At 36.9% G+C, this 22,619-nt stretch overlaps 1 protein-coding gene across 1 annotated transcript in view; it reads left to right on the forward strand.

Annotated features, from left to right (window-relative positions):
• Window positions 1-880: 880 nt before the first annotated feature.
• Window positions 881-22,619, forward strand: part of scn1laa (sodium channel, voltage-gated, type I-like, alpha) — a 72,406-nt gene continuing 50,667 nt past the window's right edge. The window contains exons 1-11 of the mRNA XM_019352537.2: window positions 881-1,061; window positions 6,247-6,567; window positions 8,293-8,411; window positions 8,577-8,666; window positions 8,746-8,874; window positions 9,101-9,192; window positions 9,966-10,166; window positions 11,896-11,962; window positions 13,099-13,240; window positions 16,398-16,604; window positions 18,517-18,741. Of these exons, the coding sequence (XP_019208082.2) occupies window positions 6,295-6,567; window positions 8,293-8,411; window positions 8,577-8,666; window positions 8,746-8,874; window positions 9,101-9,192; window positions 9,966-10,166; window positions 11,896-11,962; window positions 13,099-13,240; window positions 16,398-16,604; window positions 18,517-18,741 (1,545 nt within the window). The 5' untranslated portion in view covers window positions 881-1,061; window positions 6,247-6,294. The remainder of the gene's footprint in view (window positions 1,062-6,246; window positions 6,568-8,292; window positions 8,412-8,576; window positions 8,667-8,745; window positions 8,875-9,100; window positions 9,193-9,965; window positions 10,167-11,895; window positions 11,963-13,098; window positions 13,241-16,397; window positions 16,605-18,516; window positions 18,742-22,619) is intronic.

Below are 22,619 nucleotides of genomic sequence, written 5' to 3' on the forward strand. Positions count from 1 at the left end.
CGCTTTATTTGTCTGCAGCGACATCATGAGGGTAAATGTGGAAGCCAACAATCCCACCTTCCATGCATATAGTAAAGTTAAAAGTTCCAGTCTGTTAAAAGTCTGTTAAGTCTTAAAATAAATAAATACTGTAAAGCGTATCTCGGAAAATATATGGCGTGTTCAGTTTCTGAAAGATGACTGCAAATGACATTAAATCACACCTGAAAAATAAATGAGAGTGAGAAAAGTATTGTATTTAAATCTATGCATTTTCCAGGGCTCATAAAAACAAACAAACAAACAAACAAACAAAGCATAACTACACTCAGGAAGCTGCTGAAGTATTTCATAGACGTTGCTTGTCTTCCTTTCTCCAGTCTTCCTGGAGCATTTGGGTGCAAAGTGTCTAAAACCCTTAGAATATCACTCCTCAGCATATGTCATCATTTAAATATTAAATTTTTTCTGACTGATGAAGCATGGAGCTTCATCTAGAGCTTCATCAGTAGAAGCTCCATGCACACAAACTCAATAAAAGACATTACACATAATGCAAATGTCCATCAAGAATCAAGAATCCAGTGCAGGATTCTTGATATTCTTGACACACTTAGAAAAGAGATCACAGGGCGCTTCATCCATTAAACACAAGAATAACAAATAACAGCAGTTAAAAAAAAAAGCCCATGTTGTTAGGAATGAAAGCAACAAGAGAAATAACAAAATAGGAAAAGAAGATATACCACTCATTAATTATTTATGTCTTACTGATTGACCTACTTGATACCCACAGTAATTCCCACCATGATCATTTCTAGCATCTCTGTCCTTATTTGCTACTTGAGAAGATTCCCGTAACCACTTCAGTACAGTACTCCCTCCGGCACGCAGGGGCAGACACAGTCTCTTTCTCTCTCTCAGGGTTTTCCAACAGGAATCTGCGCCAGGAGAAGCGTGAAACATCATAATCGGACAGAAAGGCTTATTTTAAATAATTTCTAAAAGAAAAAGGAAAAAGTCTTGCTTTTTCAAGTAATTTTCAAAGTGAAGTCTGCACTGTTGAGGATGGAGAACTAATGGTGAGTTGAAATCACAGTGACTTTTTGTCCTAAAAAAAACTTTCCAAGGGGTCTCCTGCAGTTAGACTCATAGAAGAACTCACCTGCTTCTTCAGATATTAGTGGGGTTGGTTCAGTGTCAGGAGGGTATGGGGAGATGAGAATGGGACAGCTAAGCCTGAGCCAGTCTGTTTGGCCTGGCAGCAGGTCAGCAGATAAGTGATTTATTTTACATCTGTACAAAGGGTCTGCTTGCACCAATTACATGTTGGCTAAAATAAAACAAACACATTATTTTTGTTAGAAATGAAGTAAGTTTCTTTGTGCTCTCTCTCCTTTTGCTGTCTTCCTAAAAGTCTTTCTCCTTCTGTAGTTTAAACCAAAGGATTACATAATCTGTCTGTACAGTAAGCATTACTCATATCAGCTTTTGTGACAGTAACAGCTTTAGAAGGCCTGGAGGATGGAGGGGGTTACTGGGAAGTCAGTGTTACATTTAAGAGACTATCTTTCTTGGTGTTTTAATCTGAATTTATTGTTCATATGTGCACATGATTTTTCAACCTTGGCAGTGCAGCAGTCTTCATAGCTACATACACATTATCGATATCAGTTTTTTTTATGACAGTAAACGCATTGGAAGCTCTGTATAGAAAAGCACAATGTCTAGTTGGGCAACAACTAAAGTGCAGATTGTGGTTCACAATATATTACAAAAGCAAATGGGCATGGCAGCATTTACTCATTTCATCTTAGATGACTTCCTGTTTTCCTCACTGTTCATGTCATTATTAGATTGTTGTCAGTTAGAGATGGGAGTGTCCTGTTTGGTCCTATCCACACTGTATTGCAGTGTGGCAGTTTTTTCGTGAAAGCATTTATTTCAGAGATTGTTAACAGCTATTGTTAACAGCTAATATTGCTCTGTATCTAGGTATGTTTAAGCTGGAAGAATATATTATTTGAATGTAATGAAATTATATGAATCACTAACCTCATTTTAGTCATCTCCAGGTGTGCAGTATAATAGGTGAGGGTTGACCAAAACTGAATATTTAGCTATGCTGAAGAACAGTCTGTGGCCTTTATTTTTTATGTACACTTCACAAAAGACAAGCATTAAGATAACAAGTAAAACTTTATTAGTACACTTCTTTTCTTTCCCAGTTAGTACATGTGGCCTTAAGTACAATGATCGACTGACTGCAGTTGTTCCTGGTCTCTGTGCTGGCCTTTCCTCATCTGACTTCTAGGTAATTTCTGAGAAGTTAAATCCTCATTCTGTATGACAGTTTGTACAGTGTGAACTCTCATCCCCCAAACCACTGCCCTGTTGCACAAATATTTGCCTTAAAAATGTTTTTTGAAGCATATAAGTAATTTAAAAATATAGATGTACTGCTTCAGGTGGAATAAAGTAAAACTTTAATATTATGACTCATTTTGATTACTATGTTTGTATTTTGTTTAGGGCAGTGATTCTAGTAATTCAAATAATTTGATTATAAAAAAAATTCTCGACCCAAATTCTTTGCTTTGATGCATTGTTTAGCAAATGTGTTAAATGATGTAAACGTGAGCCAACAGATCTGCAATACAAACATCTTTAGGGGAAGTGTCTGAATCAGGGGCATATTTTCCAGGGGGGTTAGGGGGGTTATGACCCCGCCAATAATCAGACCCAACCAATATAACCCCCCCCCAATAAAATTATGATTTATCTTGTATAAATAGGCTGTTAATTTTCTTTACTCATTTCAGTTATTAGCAGTAAAATAGTGGCATGTTTAATCATCTGGGAATTTACCCAGATTTATCTATTTATTTAAAATCAGAGATCTTGACACCCCCCCCCCCCCCCCCCCCCCCCCCAATGTTCAGCAAAGTTACACAGATGGTCTGAATTAAAAAGTTTAGCCCACACAGCCCCCAATTTTAAACCAAATCACTGATAAGAAATCGATAGTAGCAATATAGGACTAATACTTTACTCTATCCTATAAGTTTAGTATGTGGCCCAACTAAATAAAAAAAATTAAGAAAAGAGAAGATATTCTTCAAACATGGACAATGAAAAATATCTGAATCAATATCTGAACTGTCACGTCTATTTTATTTACAGCCCATAGCCCAATTAAACAACAGATGATGAACCGAAGCCCTTTAAAGATAGGCACATTTACATTCCAGGTCTTCAAAAAACCCAGTTTCAAAATGCATGAAAAGTATTGATACTGGTAATACTGGCCCTGTATTTATTTGGAATCCGATCGATGCCATACTGTGCAGTATCTCACAGCACTAGTCGGAGTCTGTTTACACACATGCACCGCGAAGAGCAAAGAGGCGGAGCCGTTACGGACATGGTGAGCTGAGCTCAGAGTGAATAAAAACATGATTCTAGCGTCCATAACAGCAGCGCTGTTCCTGTAATCACCACTAAAACCTTTACTGGGAAAATGCTAGCGGGAGTTATTAGCACCTCATCAAGAAATGCCCAGGCGAAGAAAAGCAAATTTTGTTGCTGCTCCATCCACTGCCCTTTGTTTTTACACAGCGAAAAATCTGCAGTAAGCCTCAAGATGTTGTATTAAAATCTGCAGATGAACAAACAGGGGGGAGTCTAAAGGCCAGGGTGCAACCAAGAGGGGGGCATATTAATTTCAAAGCTTTCTTAACATTTTTCAGATTGAAAGTGAAATTATATAAATTATATAATATTTTTTAATGTATGAAATTTAATTAAATGGCATTAATATTTAAAAATATAAAAAAGAGGTTTGTTAGGCTAGACACTGAATTATTATTAATATTAATTAATGTGTAAAACATCATAAAGTCTGTTTTCAGCATCACAAAAAAATTGCCTCCTATTAAGAGATGACAGAGAAAAGGTAAATTGTTTATGCCTTAGTTTAGATTGCATGTATTTCTTATTTTATTTGACTTTGACCTTTGACTGTACTTGATATTATTTATAGATTTTTGCTTTTTCTGTTTTCTTTAAAAAAAAATGTAATATGGGATGTACATACAATCAAAGGGTTTAGTTTTTGTTTTTATTTTTGTTTTTTTTGACAGATGTTGCATGCAGTTGAAATGTAAAAGATTGCAATTTATAAAATGAAAACCAATGGGCAGTTTATTCTAAAAGACCTGTGTTTTTTCTCTTTTTCAATATTTATTATTGCTCATAAATAAGGCAAAAATATTTCTCATCCGATTACTCGATTCATTGATGGAATTGAGTAATGCAGCCCTAATTTTGTTATGCTTGTGTTCCTCAAACTGATTTTGGCAGTGTGGCAGCTTTTGTACATGTCAAATAACATTGTATTGATTTACGGTTGTTCTTCCATTCAATGGCTCCAATAATTTCCTTTGAAATGTTAGAAACAATTAGGACACAATCTATCACAAACCACCTCTTACCTCATCTCAGTACAAAAATGCACTTTGAGGTCATACAAATTAAGTTACATTAATTTATGTTATTAAAGCTCTACTTCGATTAGACACTGTGAGTGTTTAATATACTAGGTCAGTAATCAATTGAAACGTATCGCCCGGAGTCAGTAAATTATTTGATATTTTGTTCTACAGATAAAAAAGTGTTTCTACTTTGTTATTTCTGCCCTCTGACAATAAAACACCACTTTCTACAGTACAATATTATTCAAATACTGCTCGTGAGGGTATTGGACTACACATACACATACTGTAACTTAGGCAACATATCAAGTATACATTGAGTGTTTTCTTTTTCTAAAAAGCAAAAAAACCCTCTAGAATGAAGGAGGACATTACATGAAAGCTTCCAGTTCATCAAATCTCACTGAGCAGTCCTTACCTGTAAAACAATCACTTTTCTTCCTTGCTTGTTCTGTATTATATGTTTCTTAATCTCTGGTGAAGTTATAGCACATTTTCTTTAAAAAAGTAACTTTTAGCTGCCCCCTTATTAATAGGGGGTCATCCCCTATAAATGATGTGTCAGATTTTTTACACCAGATGTAAACTACTACACAGTGGAGCTACTATCTGACTTTCTTTCAACTCCCAAGGAAATAAAGCAGCTGTACCTTTAGCTAGCAGACAGATTGTGCAACACACTGCACAGAAACAGTGTGTGTGTTTTTTGATATTTGTTGAGCTGTTTGAAAGTTGCTTTCGAGTTTAATTGCCACTTAAAAAAACATTACTCCCTTTTATCCTCTTGTGTGACCCTAGAGAGATGCGTAAGTGCCATGACCACAAGCTACTGAGATCAGTACCAAAACGCTGTTCCGGATCATTCCAGCCCACTTTAACCCCTGAATGTACTTCTATAAATGATGCATAAATTATGTGGGGTTTTTTTGTTTTTTTCCCCCATTTCTTTTCTTCATTTGAGATAAGAACTGGTGATGGATACACTAGAGGCTGTCTTTTATACGTTGTGGTTTCCTCCGTTTAGGTTCAAATTAGTCTGATGCTTGAAAGTGTCCAGTATAATTCCCAGGAAATGTCTTAAACCTAAAGTACAGTAACAAGTCTCATTTGAAAATTTAAGGAGTAGCGAGTAAATATGTTTGTTTTAAAATATGGATACTAAAACTAAAAACTTTTCAGAAAAATAAGGAAAAGATACCTGGATATTTCTACTTAAGTACAGAAACTGCACAACACAGTGATAAAAGCACAAGTTTTCTTTGATTCTCTGGCATTTGGATCATGCTAAAGGCAGAGAGAGGAACCCAGACAGATACTAAGCAATCTGTGGGGCTTTTTAGTTCAGCTGAATTCAACTCAACTTAATTCAGTTCAGTTAAATTTTATTTATATAGCACCAAATCACAACCCCAGCATTCATATTTAATAGTGCATAGGTATTTCTAACACATCGTACCAGTGAGACCTATTAGTAGAATGACAAGCAGGTAGTTAGATCTAATTTTACCACAGCTGAAAGGAACTTTACAGGTGCATGACCGCTCATAATAGCCCCAGTTTTCCTCCAATCAAAGAAGAGAAACAAACCTACCTTCCTCTATTCTGCATTAAAACAATTGGTCAGTAAAAATCTGTTGTATTGCAAATGATTAGAGAGGAAAGCCATAACATAACAAGTTTTCATTTGCATTTTTAAGCCAAATAATGGATGTAAAGACAATATAACTCTGCTGTTTACACTGTTCTGTTTATCACATATTTTCTAACCCTACAGACTTTTTTCTTGTTGGAAGCTAGCTGTTCATTCTGAAGGTGCAGCAAGATGCAAAATGTGGCACAGTTGTTTGTGCCACCAAGTCCAGACAGCTTCCGTCCCTTTAGTCGCGAGTCCCTTAATGCCATCAAAAGAAGGACTGCTGAAGAGAATGCCAAGAAACCCAAACAAAAGAAGGAAAAATGCAAAAATGAAATTAAGCTTACACCCAGCTGTGACCTAAAGGAAGGCAAATCACTCCCCCTTGTATATGGGGACATTCCAGACGGCCTGGTGTCGATGCCACTGGAGGACCTGGATCCCTACTACAATAATCAGAAGGTAGGTTTGTTTGAATTTAACCTTGAGCGCTATCAAAATAAAAGACGCGCACCAGATAAGAAGTTGCAACACGCGTTTGCGTACATAAGATTTTCTGGAGGAGGACAGACACTTGTTTAGAACTCTTAAAGATGTCGAAGAAGCAAGCTCCTTTAGGCAATTACTTTGGTGTTCCTCCATCTCCAAAGAAATGTCAGAAGGAGTCTGAACCGCAAAAGAAGCGCGTATTCTCGGAAAAGTGGTTGCAGGAGGTGAGCTGGCTTCAAACAAATGATGAATGCACAGAGATGTGGTGCAGAATATGCAGTGAAAATCCCACTCTAGCGGACAAAAACAGTGCCTTCTATATGTACGCAAACGCGCGTTGCAACTTCTTATCTGGTGCGCGTCTTTTATTTTGACAGCGAATGCGCACCTGCGGACCACTTATGTGCACCCCTGAATATATACAAAAACAAGATAAAGGCACACAATGGAAAAGGCACACTGTGAGGGACCAAGTGGCAAAGGCATTGAGGTCACAGGAGAAATGTCTTCAAAATGCCATCACACACATATTGAGGAACAAAGTGCTTGGAAATAGTGACAAGGTTTGAGTATAAAGTCCATGTGTGAGTGCCTTGAGTGATGGAGGGTTACTCAGACCGTGGCTCAGATTGGTGAGGTGAGTGGGCAGGGTTAGGGTGTAGAGGGATAGTGTTTGCTAACAGTTTGAATGGCCCAAGGGAAGAAGTTGTTTGTGAGTCTGGAGGTGTGGGATCTGATTGACCTGAGGCACCGACCAGAGGTCAGCTGGTCAAACGGGTGGTGGGTGGGGTAAAAAGGGTGTCCTGTGATGGCACTGGTTTTCCTGAGACAGGAGGATCTGGCAATGGCCTCCAGGGTCTTTTCATCATCACCCTTCATCTCTGTTTGTCACGTCACGTCTGCCCTTAACAAATAGGAAATAATCCAGCCAGAAAAAATCCTGACACAGGACCTGAGCAAAGCATCTGGCTGTTAACTTGATAAACAGTGAGCTTATACAGCCATCTGTAAAACATGGTGACGTCTCTGTCAGAGCTACATTTCAGCCAGTGGTGGTGGAGATCTTGTCAAATTTAATGTAATTGTGAACACAGAAATGTACTGACAGATTTTCTTATACCTTCCTATACCATCTGGAAAGCACATGATTAGTAATCATTCACATTTTTCTGCATGACAATGATCCCAAACACACTAACAATAAAGTCAAAGCATACCCAGATCGGAAAACACACAGTGAAATACTATCAGACCTCCTAGGAGCCCAAAGCTTAACATTACTGAAGCAGTTTGGGATCATCTTGACAGAACAGAAGAAAAGGCACCCAACATCCAAAGAAGAGTGTTGGAAGCTCCCTCAAGAACTATGTCTGAAGACTACTTAAAGAAATTCCAATGAAAGCTTGCCTAAGACATTTCAGGCTGTAAAATAAAGGTGGTCATACCAAATATTGACTAACTCTGCACAAACTCAGTTTTTGCCTTATATATTGTATTTCTATATATGTTTGCAGATGTCTCAACAAGTCGTTCAATATTTAAAACTTTTTAAATATAAAAAGTGGCTCAACACTTTTGCAAGTACTATATAATGTTATATATTTTGTAAATTATAATGATATAATGCAAGACGGCCAAAGAGTATCCATATGTATAAGAGTATAAAGATGCATAAATGTCTGTCTGTTTCTCTTCCAGACTTTCATAGTATTAAACAAAGGAAAGGTCATTTTTCGCTTCAATGCCAGTCCAGCCTTGTACCTCCTGAGTGCCTTCAACCCTATACGAAGGCTATCAATTCGGATACTGGTACACTCATATCCTTTTATTGGGATATGAATCTGATACGCATGAATAATGTTGATGCTGAGCTGTCTGCTGATGTAAGCCCAGGGTTACATGTTCACTTTGTTACTTTATTTATATGAAAAAAAAATTACTTTCACAAAAAAATCAGTTACTTCCTTGACAATTGCCTGTAAATTGTTCAGCATGGCGATCATGTGCACTATTCTCACTAACTGTGCATTTATGACAATGAGCGAATCACCTGTCTGGGCAAAGAAAGTGGAGTAAGTGTTCTGCAAACATACATAACATACACACAGTGTAGATACTGTGAAGAGTAACTGGTGTTCTTTTTTCCAACAGGTACACATTTACAGCGATTTACACCTTTGAATTCCTCGTTAAAATTTTAGCTCGGGGGTTCTGTATAGGAAAGTTCACATTTCTAAGAGATCCCTGGAACTGGCTGGATTTCTCTGTCATTGTCATGGCGTAAGTACAAGGCTTTTTCATTATTTTTGTAGTTTTTGTCACACATTTGGAATTGACTCACCAAAGAAAAAAGATAATCAGGCTTTCATAAACAGAGACATTGATTGTTGGCGTTATATTTTTTGGTAATGATTGCAGCTTTATTATTGCTGTTTTTGCATGGTTCTATGCTACATCTATTGTAATCTTTGTAAATTTTCTAAAATAATTATAATGTTTCTTGCAGGTATGTAACAGACCTTCTAGACCTAGGCAATGTTTCAGTCCTTCGGACATTCAGAGTATTAAGAGCTTTCAAAGCACTTTCTGTCATTCCAGGTAAGCAGTTACCATTTTTGTTTTGTTCTTTTATGGTTTAACAATTATATATAATAATTAATTAGATCCCTTTTGGTGCGTGGATATTTTCCTCTTGCTTAACTGTGGACCTTTCTGTGAGCTATACAAGAAGAGCTAATTTTGTTTGCGCAGTTACTCTGTGAGCTCTGTGCAATTTTGTTTGTCCATGGAGCAAAATGCAAAACCATGTACTGCTCTACCACTTGGATCTCTAAATAGTTTATAGTATAATTTAGCCTCCACCCACTTTTCATATGGTTAAAGAAGCCATACTATTCCATAAAGGGTGGTCTTATTAGTGTCTTATTGGTGAATGCATGTCTTCCATTTTACCATTTTCTGGCTTACAGACACATTCAGATTTCTTAGATAAATCAATCTCGTGTTAGAAAATACATGTTAATAAATGATGGCTTGGTTGACTTAGGATGCATGTCATCTTATGACTGGTTCCATAGATGGCAATAAAAAAACACACAAAGAGTGCTCTCATTCTCACTCCATTCATGCTCAAAGTAAATATGCTACAAATATAGCTGTAAAGCATACCACTCCAAAATTTCCAAAAAATGGATTGAATAATGGCGGCACCATTGAACAAGGAAAAAGAATATATTGAATAAACAGTCCATTGTTGACACTAAGTGCTTCTAAAGATAAAACCCACTGGGATCACTTTGTATTGTTTGCTTATACATGCTAATAATATTTACTGTTTCTTAACTGACTGTAAGCATTTTTTTGTTTGACAGGCATAAAAGCCATTATTAGTGCATTGTTCCAGTCTGTGAAGAAACTCACTGATGTGATGAGTCTCACCATTTTCTGCTTGAGTGTCTTTGCCCTAATAGGGTTACAACTGTTCATGGGCAATCTGAAAAATAAGTGCATACGAAAAGAGAATAGCTGTTTGAATAACACAAATGTGACTGTGGACTTTGAAAAAAACATGAGTGAGTATTTGATTTTCCTCTTTAATGCTTTTTTAACACTGTCACAGTATACACACACACACACACACACACACACACACACACACACACACACACATATCTATTATATGAAGAGAGAGAGAGAGTGAGAGAGAGAGTGTCAGTTTTAACAGGGGAAGGTGGCATGCTCCTCCCTGCCTGTTTATGTAACAGACCACTGTTGAATTGTCCATCCTGTCTAAGACATACTTAGTTTTTCTAAACTGGAAAAAAGCTTCTGGTGACTGTCTGACTTTCAGTTGGCCATTCCACCATATGCGGGGGCATTTGTAGCTGATCAAGAGCCACGACAAAACTGGCTTACATGAGGACCGCTCCAGGAAAGAAAGACCAAGAGCCACCTCTGCGGCTGATAGAAAATTCATCTGAGTCACCAGCCTCAGAGTTGTGCTTATTTGTAGTATCCTTTCATTTCAGAGTGGAAAGAAACATTAATCTGCATAATTTTCAATAAAAAAATTGGGGTGTTCTAAAACTTTTGACTGGTAGTGTAGTAGTGGTGGACAAACAGAGGAAGACAGCTGTAGTGATAAATGTAGCTATACCGAGTGAGAGCAAAATCAGGAAGAAGAAAGCTTGAGGGTCCTGATCGGTATCTTTGCTGCCTGTAGGACTGCACTCTTCCCAGCAGAGACCTACGATGATGTTCCTGGGATCTGCTGGAGCCACTCATCTAGCTTGGTGGTCACTGTACTAAAATAGTTTGATAGTAATAGTGATAGATGTCTTCTTAATTCAAATAAATCCTGGGCCATAGAGTAAGAATGTCACAGTACTGGGTCTGCGACCCGGTATTTGTGTTCAGGTTCTGAATGAATATTCTTTGATTTAGTGTTATTCATGTTTTCCTTATTTGTCTCCATGTGTTATATACTTTTCTGTAGCCTTTAGTTTCCCTATGTGCCACATTTAGTTACTCTTGTCTCCGTGTTTCATATTCCCTCTGTTCCCCTCGTCAGTCATGTCTCTATGTCCCAGGGTCAAGTCTGGGTCTTTACGAATGTCTCATGTTTCCTGTTTTATTTTGATAGTTCCTTGTCCTGTGTGCAGTGTATTCAGTTTTGCTTCCTTCCCATCTCTTTATGTGTGATTCCCAGTTGTGCTCTCTTCCTGTGTCAGATTCCCTTGTTACTCCCGTGTGTATTTAAGCCCAGTGTTTTCCTCAGTCTGTTGTCGCGTCATACCCTCTTTGCTGTGTGTTTTCTTCGTGCTTCTGGTTTTTTCATCCTTCTTCAGTTTCCAGCTTCCTAGTTTTATAGCCTCCCAGTGTTTAGTTCTTAGTTTCCATGTTAAGTATTGGTTTGTTTTTAGTGACTTTATTTCATGGATTATTTTTCCCAGCAAATAAAGGTGCCATTTTGAGTTTACTTTTCCATGTACGAGTCCTGCATTTGGGTCGTTCATCCTGCCTGCCACAGAGCTTACCATGCCAAAAAGTCCTAATAGCTTGTTGTTGGGCTGTGTATGTTAAGCTCTTAATATGTATTTCACTCTTCTCTGATTCAATAAAACATTTGCAATACGAGAGTGAAGCACTCTTGTTGTCTTCTACATTGTATAATTGTAACCTAATTCTACTTCTGATGTTTTATGTATTGTTTTGGACCTCTAACAAACCATTCTTGTCATAGTCTCTCCATAAATAGCATGCAAAAATAAATAACTGCTATTTTCCTTCTTTCCCAATCAGGTCTTTATTATTACCTGCCTGACAACAAAAAACATCCATTACTTTGTGGCAGCAGCATTGGAGCTGGGTAAGCAAGTTGGCTCTCCAGTTATAAGAGAACTGAATAAAATACAAAATGAACACAATCCTGGTACAGCCCCAGTTTTACAAAAATGTCACTATTGTGTATGTGTAAAAAAAAACAGACTGCAGTAAATTTCTAATGTAATAAAATATATTTTATCTACAACAGAAAATAGAAAAAGTATCACCGTGTAGCATCCCCTCATCTTTAAAAATAATCAATAAATGTCTGGGAACTGAGAAGGCCAGCTGTTGAAATTCTGGAGAGGAATATTCTCCATAGTTTTTTTTTGTTTGTTTGTTTTGTTTTGTTTGTTTTTTTCATTTTAGGATGCACAGAATGTTTTCAATAGGTGAAAGGTCTGGACTGCAAGCAGGCTGTTTCAGCTGAAATATGCAAGGCCTTCCCTGAACACGATGCCATCTGGATGGGGGCATACACTGCTCTAAATCATTTTCAAATCTCAAAGCATTTTCTGGATCATGTTCACATATAGCTTCTTCTTTTTTATTTGTGGATGACAATGATGTCTGGGAGTGTTCCTGAATCCATGCAGTGATTTCCATGGCAAAATCATGAATCGTTTTTTTTTGTTGTTGCAATGCCTGAAGATCATAAGCATGCAATTTATTTTGTTTTGTACCTTGAACACTTCAGATTGTCTGAATCTTTTGAGGATTATGTAATGTGGATGATAAGATATTCAGAGTCTTTCAGGTCAATTTTCAGTAGAGGAACATTTTTCTGGCCAGGCAATGAATGCAGTACAATGAATGTAATTAAATCATTGCATTTTGTTTTGATTTACATTTAGCACATTTTTTAAATTATTTATTTATTTATTTTTATTTTTTTTTATTGTTTATATATTGGTATGTTTTGCATTTCTTGTAACTTCCACTGTCTGCTAGGCAGCAGGGGGAAAATAAATCCCATTCGGCACATCACCAAATGAAAAACAAAGATGTAGAACTGCTAGAATGCTAAATCAGCCAAGAATGGGACAACGTTCCTTTCCCAGAAGTCCAGCAACTGGTCTGTTCAGCACCCAACTTTTATGGAATTAGTGTTGTTTCATGCATTCTTTCATAGTATTGCATTGGCAGTTCTTTCAGATCTTAACAGATGCTTTCTTGCAGGCAGTGTCCAGAGGGGTACGTGTGCTGCAAAGTGGGAAATAACCCAGACAATGGTTATACCAGCTTTGACACATTTGGTTGGGCCTTCCTTTCTCTTTTCAGACTGATGACACAGGATTGTTGGGAAAAGCTGTACCAGCAGGTAGGCTAAAAAGGGAAACTAAAAGACAATCAAAATGTAAAATGATTGTGTACAATTTCAGTAATGCCCATTTTGGTAAATTTTCAGTGTGTTTAACTTTTGCATTATTCAGGCTATTGGTCAGTTTTCTAATAAAATCCCCCGTTTTAATATACAATTTTACATTTAACTTTATACCTTTTGCTGATCACTTACCCTGTGAGAATATCTTTGGTTGGTTTTGATAAGACATTTAACCTTTAGGTTCAGATTTCTCCTTCTCTTCCCATATGAAGAGGCAGGGCTTGCTGTGTTTGCAGGAAAAGCATTCATCCACCACCATATTAGCTTTAAAGACAATATTTAGAGCTTTCTGTATAACACTCTCACTTTTAGCACTCATTGCAATTAAGTAGCAACAGTGAGACTATTAACAAGCTCTCTAATGACAGTCTTGGTCATGATATGAAACAGAGGTTGACACAAAATGACACAAAAGCTTTATACTAGCATGGTGGATGATTCTAGACACCAAATTTATGAGAATGGCCCAATGTGTAATTGTATTTGTATTGTTTTGTCTGTGACTGCTGTTGTGATTTGGCACTGTATAAATAAAAAAATAATAATTTATACAGCATTTTAACAAACAATATTATTTATGCTACAGCATAACTGCATATATTGAAAGGAAAGAGTTTACCAAAAAGTTTACATAGAAGCTGTTTCAGTTGTAGAGCAAGATTTAGCAGACTCAGAACCAAAATGGTCGGTCTTATTAAATTCTAGGTTTGTGGTAAAAGGTATTTAGTAGCAAATGAGTTGCTCATCTTTATTTCTGTTACTTTATATCATATATATTAAATTGGTGCAGTTTTGCCACTGAAACTATAATACGTCTCATGATAATGACACTCAAAATTGGTTAGACAATAGACCATGGACAAAGACCAAGACATTGGCTTTAGATTTAGACATTTGAAATGGTTAATAAATTGACTTGTTTGGAGTTTGGAACCAAGCTCAACTGGGTTTTTTATTCATTGTTATTTGCTCCTGGAAATTAAGAGAGCTCAAAAATTATCTTGATGCATGCCCAATTGAACAGGTAAGGAGATCCCAAAAGAGTTGATTCCGTTCATCAGGATGTAGCATTTTTAGTGGGAGAAACGTTTCACCACTCATCATCAGTTTTGGTCAAGTTATTTGACAATAGTAATTAGTTGCTAATTACTGATTACTTGTCCAAGAAAGTGATTTTGTTACTTTACTGATTACTTATTTTCAAAAGTAATTACTTACTTTAATACTTAGTTGCTTAAAAAAAAACCAAAAAACATGATACACAACCTGATTACATAATAATGCAATAGACCTTTCAGGCCAATTCTATTTTTCCTGCATAATCCACCATAAAAAATTTAAAAAAGTCAATTTTTAAAACTTGTTTAATTAGTTTTAACCTTTCAATTTTATGCACATTTCATCAAGCAAAAATTAAATTATATGCAACAGTCTTCGACTTAAAGAAATTTCTTTAACATTTAAACCTATTTTCTGCATATTCCAGAATATAAAATACATTATTTTTTTGTGTTTATACTCACTCTTTCAAATAGATGCAAGTAAACACAGTAAAAAATAAATAAAATCAAAGATTCCTCAGCACAAAGTCCTGTCATTCTGAAATCTATTTTCACCTGCTCAGCGGGGGTGTGGCCGGTGGAATTTTGCCCGGTGCCGCAGCGGTCATGTCTGTCTGGTCTCTCTGTGTTATTTGGTTTGGCAATGTCAAATTCATTCAATCATTCATGCATGCATGCATGCATTCATTCATTCATTTCCTGATTTATTTAGTGTCCTGCTTCAAGTATATTATGTTCAATTTCGCTTCCCCTCTGTCTTGTCAGTTAGGCGCACTGCAGGCGAAAGCGCATCAAATCCGACTTTTTTGACCCTATGCGACCCATATCCGATCATGGTATGACAGTGTGAACGGCACAAATCCGATATTTTCAAATCCGATCTGGGTCACTTTCGTATGTGGTACCGAATCCGACATATCCGATGTTTTAGAAAGCGACTGCTGTTTGAACGGTCATGTCGCATTAAATCCGTCTTTTACGTCACTGACACAAGACAGACGCCAATTATCAGCGCGGGAGAAGCGCCCGAGAAGACATCGCGAACGCTTCCTGGCCATCCTGTGTGAAAGAAGAATGTATGTGTGTGAGAGTGAAAGAATGAATTTTGGCTTGTACGGCCCCTCATAGAATGAATTTTGGCTTGTACGGCCCCTCATACCATCCAGTGAAACTGTTTGGAAGACAATGTTGGAGAAATGTGAACATTTTATTTGTACTGTATAATCTGCAGATTCTGACAGAAATCTGCAACTATCCTTTGAAGCACCGCTCCTCTCTAAAACAACAATAAGGATAATTATTAGGCCATATGTAAATAACACAATAACTTTATAACTTAAAACAAAATTAGGAAACGTAAAGTCCAAAACAAGTCTTTATATTAAGGCCTTCAGTCAAACAATACTGTTTGCTCTGGGTGTAAACAGAGCGCGTTGTGTGTGACGTCTTCTTTTGCGCGTGTGGGCCGCTTTGAGGGTTCACACTAGAGCGCGTTTGCTGTCACATTTTATTTGTAGTGTGAACAAGCAGACAAAAAAATCGGATTTGATCAAAAAATCGGAATTGAGCATTAAGACCTGCAGTGTGAACGTAGCCTTTGATTCTGTTTAGCTGTGTTCCTTGTTGTTTCCCATCTCTCCGATTACCTGGTGTGTGTAGTCTCCCCTTTGTTTATTGTTACATTATCCCTCAAACTGTGTGCGGCCCTCTTCAGTTACTGCTTGTCAGATTATGTGCTCTGAATTTAAGTTGTTATTGTTATAAGACTTTGGCAACAAAGCTGTTTTGAGGTTTACACATTGTTTTCAGAGTCTTGCATTTTGGGTCCAATTCCTGCCTGCCACACAACTGAGACTTGACGATTTCTTTGAAAAAAATGAAAGTGACAAATTTAGAGGCACCTCAAATTTGAGAGCTTCTAAAATAGAAAGTATTCACTGTAAAAGGGTAGAATTTTGTAGCCACATATGCCAAGTATGAATATTGTATTTTAAGTAACTGTAAAAACACCAAAATCTTGTTTGTTTTTCCAGACTTTGCGGACATCTGGGAAGCCATACATGATCTTTTTTATGCTTGTAATATTCCTTGGTTCCTTCTACTTGATCAACCTGATCCTGGGTGTTGTAGCTATGGCCTATGACGAGGAGAACCAGATTGTCAAAAAGGAAGCTCAGGAGAAGGAGGAGAAGTTTCAGGCCACGCTTGAACAGCTGAGAGAGCAATATAAGGAAGCTCAGGTACATTGACTAACTACTTTATTCTTCAAAAGATATAATTTGGCAAGTAGCCTTCGGTAATAGTAATAAATCACACAGCAATAGTACATTCATGTAGTTGTAAATAGCATGAAAGTATACTAAGTAATCGAAATTATTCAGAATACGTTACTCTCATTGAGAAACGTAACGGAATACGTTACAAAATTCGTTTTGGGGCATGTATTCTGTAATCTGTAGTGGAATAAAGTAACCTTCCCAACACTGTTTAACACAAAGCCCGGGCTGACCCAGGACCATTGCTCACACTGCGCAGCATAAAGACCTTTTCATATCGGATGCAGCATGCGCTGCACTCACGGCTAACTAAGAGCAAAGGATCCAAAACTTGTTGTGCTGGCTGCTACGCTCTGCTTGGATGTGGTATTCTTGCAGCCACTCTACATGTACTAGCCTGGTCCTGGTTGTTTCAAAAAATGTATCTCTCTGACTTTATATCCTCTACAGGAGTTGGTGTTGTATTATGTTCAAATGTTTAATACAAGTATGGATTGCTTATTCATAATGAAGAAAGCTTTGCAACTATCCCGACTAGTTAAGAGTGTGTCATTTCCACAACACTGCTTTCCCCCCCGAGGTCTGCAGAGCTGTTAAAAAGGCTCTAGAGGTCCCTGTATAAGCAAATAAACCTGTGACAAAAAATCCACTGAACTCGGACATGCACAGAATGTTTTCCTTGGTGGTGTTGTGATGAAAACGCTGGGACGTGAATGGGCCTTTACCCTTCCAGGACCAAAATTTGTATTTGCAAGTTGAAACTCACACACAAGCAGGGAACTTGAGCCCACAGTTTTACACATAGTCTTTGGCTTTGTGTCTGTAAACAGACCTTAACAAAAACAACTTGTGTAAATACATTTTACAAACACAAATCCTATTTATACACACAAATTCCCATCTACAGATGAACAAACATAAAGGTTTCAGATATTTTGGTTTACAAGGTTACAAAACTCAGTTCACAACTACGATTTACAAGTACAAAATATTAATGACCACTATTTGAGAGAATATGCAGGTCTCTGTGCCACGTGATCTGATTACCACTGGGACTACTGTTGTTTACCAAAGCCCCATCGAGTTCCTAATGAAGGTTCTTAGGGTCGAGTTGATCTTGCATAGTTCTAGACATTCCATGATCCATGTGTGGGGCATTGTCTCATAGGTTTTCTTGTAGTCAATCGAGGTGGTGCACAGGTCGGTCAGTCTGGTCTTGCAGTCTCTGGTGATGGCAGGAATACCAAAGCAGTTAAACACTAGCTACTGGTAGATAGCAAATACCTTTCTGTGTCTTGCTCATGTTTTGAGCCATGTGCCTGTATTATCCATATCCATATCCATAGGTAATATGGACTGAAGAATCACAAGTTGAAATCTTTGATTCATCACACAGAATCATTGTATGCCATCGAGTAGGCGAAAGGATGATTCCACAGTATGTGGCATCAACTGTCAAACATGGAGGAAGAACTGTGAAGGTCTGGGCTGTTTTCCTGAATCCAGCGCCAGTGACTTGTACAGAGTGAGAGGCCCCCTGAACCAAAACAGCTACCACAGCATTCTGCAGCGCCATTCAATACCCTCTGATATGCGCCTAAATGCAAATTATGCAATTATGCAAATCCAAGTTATGCCAGAACTACCTCAGGAAAAACAAACAAGGCGATAAGCTTGAAAACATGCAGTGGCCAGCACAGTCTCCAGACTTAAACCCCATCGAGCTAGTTTGGGATGAACTAGACACAAGAGTGAAAGCAAAGCAACCTACAAGTGCCGAATATTTATATATTATATAATATATATATATATATATATAGATATATCAAACATCACTGATCTGTTTACTGTCATTGTCTTATCTTCCCACTTCTAGGCAGCAATAGCTGCTGCTGAAGAAGGAGCTACCGAGACCAGTGATAAAGTTGGTGGCAAAGAGAGTTTCTCTAAGACCTTCAGGATGAGCTCCAAAAGGGCAAAGGAGAGACGCAGCAGGCGAAAACAAAGAAAGGATGAAGAGAAAGTGGCTGAGAGTAAGCCTCCTAAATCTGAGTCAAAAGACAATATACAGATGGCTTGCAGGAGGTCATCTACACATCAGGTAATTTTCTATGTGGTATGATGTGATATGAAAGTGTTATATAAGTGATCTTTTCAGTTCTAAAGTCCCTTTCACTTCTTCATTGGTTACTTCATTGCACTTTGTTACTGTTATTCATTACTGCATCTTTACTACATTTATTGTAAATTACAATATGACCTAATACCAAAAAGTTTGGACACCATTTAAAATGTAAATAAAAACAGAATTCAATGAATGTAAATCTCATGAACCCATATTTTTAGTCACAAAAGAACACAGAAAACATACCAGATGGCTAAACATAGACATTTTACAATGACTTTGACACTTTAATGTTGAAAATTAGGAATTTCCTGTTTCATTTGTTTCATCTACTGTCAGATTTATTGTCTGGAAGCATTGTTACAACAAAAAAGTAAATTACCAAACACAAATTTCCTTACTCTGTGCTGAGTTTTTATTCAGAAAGCACCTTATAACCCTTGTCAACAAGAAGATTCTCTGGCTTTTGTCACCTCTTGCAGGGCTCCTGACGGGCAGGAAAAGCAATTGGATTGATAATCTGACTATCCAGTTCTGAATTATGTGTAGCCATTTGAAATAACTTTTTAATTTTTTGGATTTTAGGACATTCAGCACTTGAACATTAATATCTCAAAACTGTTACAGGTGTACAAGCCATCCTTTTTTCACTGGTTTCTCTTATCAGAAAAAAACAGTGATTTGGGACATGATGTATCAAAATATATCAGAGTATCTGCTAGTTAAATTGAAAACAAAAAAAAATCACGCTGTCCTGTAAAGCCCCATATTAAGCACATACTAATAAAAAAAAGTCTCATTGCAAAAGTCAACTGGCATTCCTGAATGTTATAATTATATTTCACAATAATGCAAAATGAAACATGTAGACTACGACAAAAAAATGTACTTTTAGTCACAAAAATGAAGAAAATGCTATTTTCAATCAACTTTCATAGTGGACTGAGCAAATATAAGTTGTACGAGAAAAATAAGTAGTCAGTCTAATTGAAGTAGAATATAATTCTTGAGTTGCCTGATGATACTCTAATTATAAGCTAATAATAAATAAGTAATTATTTATTATTATAAATAATGAATAAATAATTTTGTTTAACCCCCTAAGACCCAAACATTCACGGCATGCATTTTTAATTTCTCTTTGATATTTGGGCATATTGGGACCTGATGAATGTAAAAACAAAGAATTACCAGATGTTTTTTTTTTTTTACCTAATTTTTGTTTCTAAGAATAATGAGAGCCACATATGAAGATATTTGTTTAAAATTTCGATAGAACAGTAGCAGTATAATGCCCTTGTAAGTGGATATCAGGCCCTTGTAGAGCAAAATTGAGTATTTTGGTCTAAATAACCCAAAATGTGGTGTCCACATATGTGGATGCCAGGTCCTAGGAGGTAAAATATCTAAATATTTTTCATTACAGCAACCTGGGTGATTCCATCTCATATTTTAAAACACTCTTTCTTAAACCATCTCCAATTTGCGTTAAAAATTTTATCTTTCAGAATTTCGACATATATAATGAAATTTTAGGTTACTTACACTAACCAGTTAAGTAAGTTTAGCTTAGTCTAATTAGTTCCTGCAATAGAAGTAGCTACTGCTACTGCTGGGGTCTGATAAACAAAAAGCTTTTTCATACATAAAACATGTACTACATGACAGACAAAAAAGGCTCATAAACAACAGAACAGCACAATTAAAAACAACATTAAACATACATTAATTGACACAAATAAATATCTATATGATTCACAATAGCTCATTTTTGCTTATTTTAATTATTAACTCCATCCCTAGGGACCAACATGCTTATCACATAAAAAGTCCAAGACCTAACAAAAAATAACAAAATCTAAGGATTATTCCTATGTAAATGTCATTTGTCTCAATTTCTTACAAAAAATTGTGTTCCTTCCTAAGATCAAAAACTGTGGAAGTGAGTTTCATGCCACCATTACTTTATACAGCGCTGTCCTCTGCATTAGATTAGTTTGACAAGGAGTTAACAAAAAAATGCCTGTCTGTTGACTGAGAATATTGATGTACATCGGAAGAAAAAACAATTTGATATCCAGAATTTCAGGCACTTTTGCTATAATGATTTTTCTAGTTATGGAATAATTAATCCTACCTTTTAACTTAGCCAAACCAGCCTTGTATTCATTTCTCTAACACTTTTCCTGAATGGGCAGATTAGAACTAAACAAGTGGCTTTTTTTTGAGCAATTTGCAATGTATAGAAAATTTATTTCAGTTGTCTTTGACGAAATCACTGAACAATAATTTAAATGAGACGAAACTAATGATTTAACAAGTGTTTTCATCACTCTATTAGAAATAAAATTTGTCATATACTCCTACCCATTTTGATTATTAATATTTGATTTATATCACTATTCCAATATAATATACTGGATGTTTTAAAAGGTATTTGTATCCTAACACTATACATTTACTCTTCTCCGCATTGATTACCATTTTATTTTCCTTTACCCAATTTTCAATTAATTTTAATTAAACATTTAAAATATTGTTTCATTTAACTGGGTTTTGTGCGGATGAATAAATCGTGGAATCACCTGCATATAGGACAATGGTGAAATTCTCCAAGCAAAAGGCAAATCATTTGTGAAAATAGAAAATGAAAGTGTGCCTAGGCTGCTGACTTGAGGCACACCACAACAAAGAGTCTGTATGTCAGAGTTACCCCTACTAAATGTTACAGCAAATTGCCTATTGGTTAAATAACTCTTAATCCATTGAACAGCAGACCTTTCAAACCATAACAATTTAATTTATCCAATAAGATTTCATGATCAACTGCATCAAACGCTGCGCTCAGATCTAGCGACACTGTTCCAACAATCTTTTTATCTTCAATATTGCTTATTCAGTCATCAGTTATCTGAGCCAAAGGCGTAGTTGTAGAATGTTCTTTTTTATATGCATGATGATAAGCAGAATTTCATTCATTAGTCCCAAAAGGTTGATTCTGTTCATCTGGACGTAGCATTGGGAGTGGGAGAAACGTTTCATCACTCATCCAAGTGACTTCTTGCCACAACGCGAGCCATCAGACACAGATTGGACCCAAAAGACAGATTCAACAAAGATGCTCAAGATACGTGACATGACTTTTACTTATAAGACTTGAACAGCAGCAGTGCTTGTGAACATAAACAGTGACTATATACAAGGATAAGTGACACTATTATGGCAGTAAATATATTGGTCAACACTAGTGCAAGGGCAGGTATTATATACAGGGGCAAGAGCAGAACACTAATAAGAACAGTGAAAAACCCTGAGCTGTGACGATCATAAAGTGCTATAACTATGAAGACGATACACAGGAACATGACCTAGAGCCAGAGCTATGGCATGGGCAAAAATACTACAACTATGCTATATACAGAAATGATGCAAGAAGAACGGGAACTAGACACTGATAACCGAGATGCAAGATAAATACTGTGAGTAACTGGGGTGGACATGAGCAAGTCAGCGGGGTCCTAGAGTTAGATGAGACGTCGAAGGGAATATAGGGTCAGGAATGTGGGTGGGAGGACCAGTGATCAGAGTCACTGCAACAACAGGAGAGGTGAGTTAGAACAGAGTCAGGAAAAGACTGAAGAGGTAGATCCAATTGAGGATATTTCATGGCTTACTTTGTCTGCAGGTGGAGGTCTGTGAGAGGGGGAGGCAAGGTCGTGAAAGTCTTGGTGAGTATGTTAATACTCACCAAGGGAGGCAGGCAGATGAGAGTGGGCTAGTTTCATTTATTGTGCAAATGTACTGTTTATAACATTGGGGAAACCTGCAGTCAGCTGAGACTGAAGAAGTCACTT

The sequence above is a fragment of the Oreochromis niloticus genome, linkage group LG16, assembly GCF_001858045.2.
Source record: "Oreochromis niloticus isolate F11D_XX linkage group LG16, O_niloticus_UMD_NMBU, whole genome shotgun sequence".
Lineage (NCBI taxonomy): Eukaryota > Metazoa > Chordata > Actinopteri > Cichliformes > Cichlidae > Oreochromis > Oreochromis niloticus.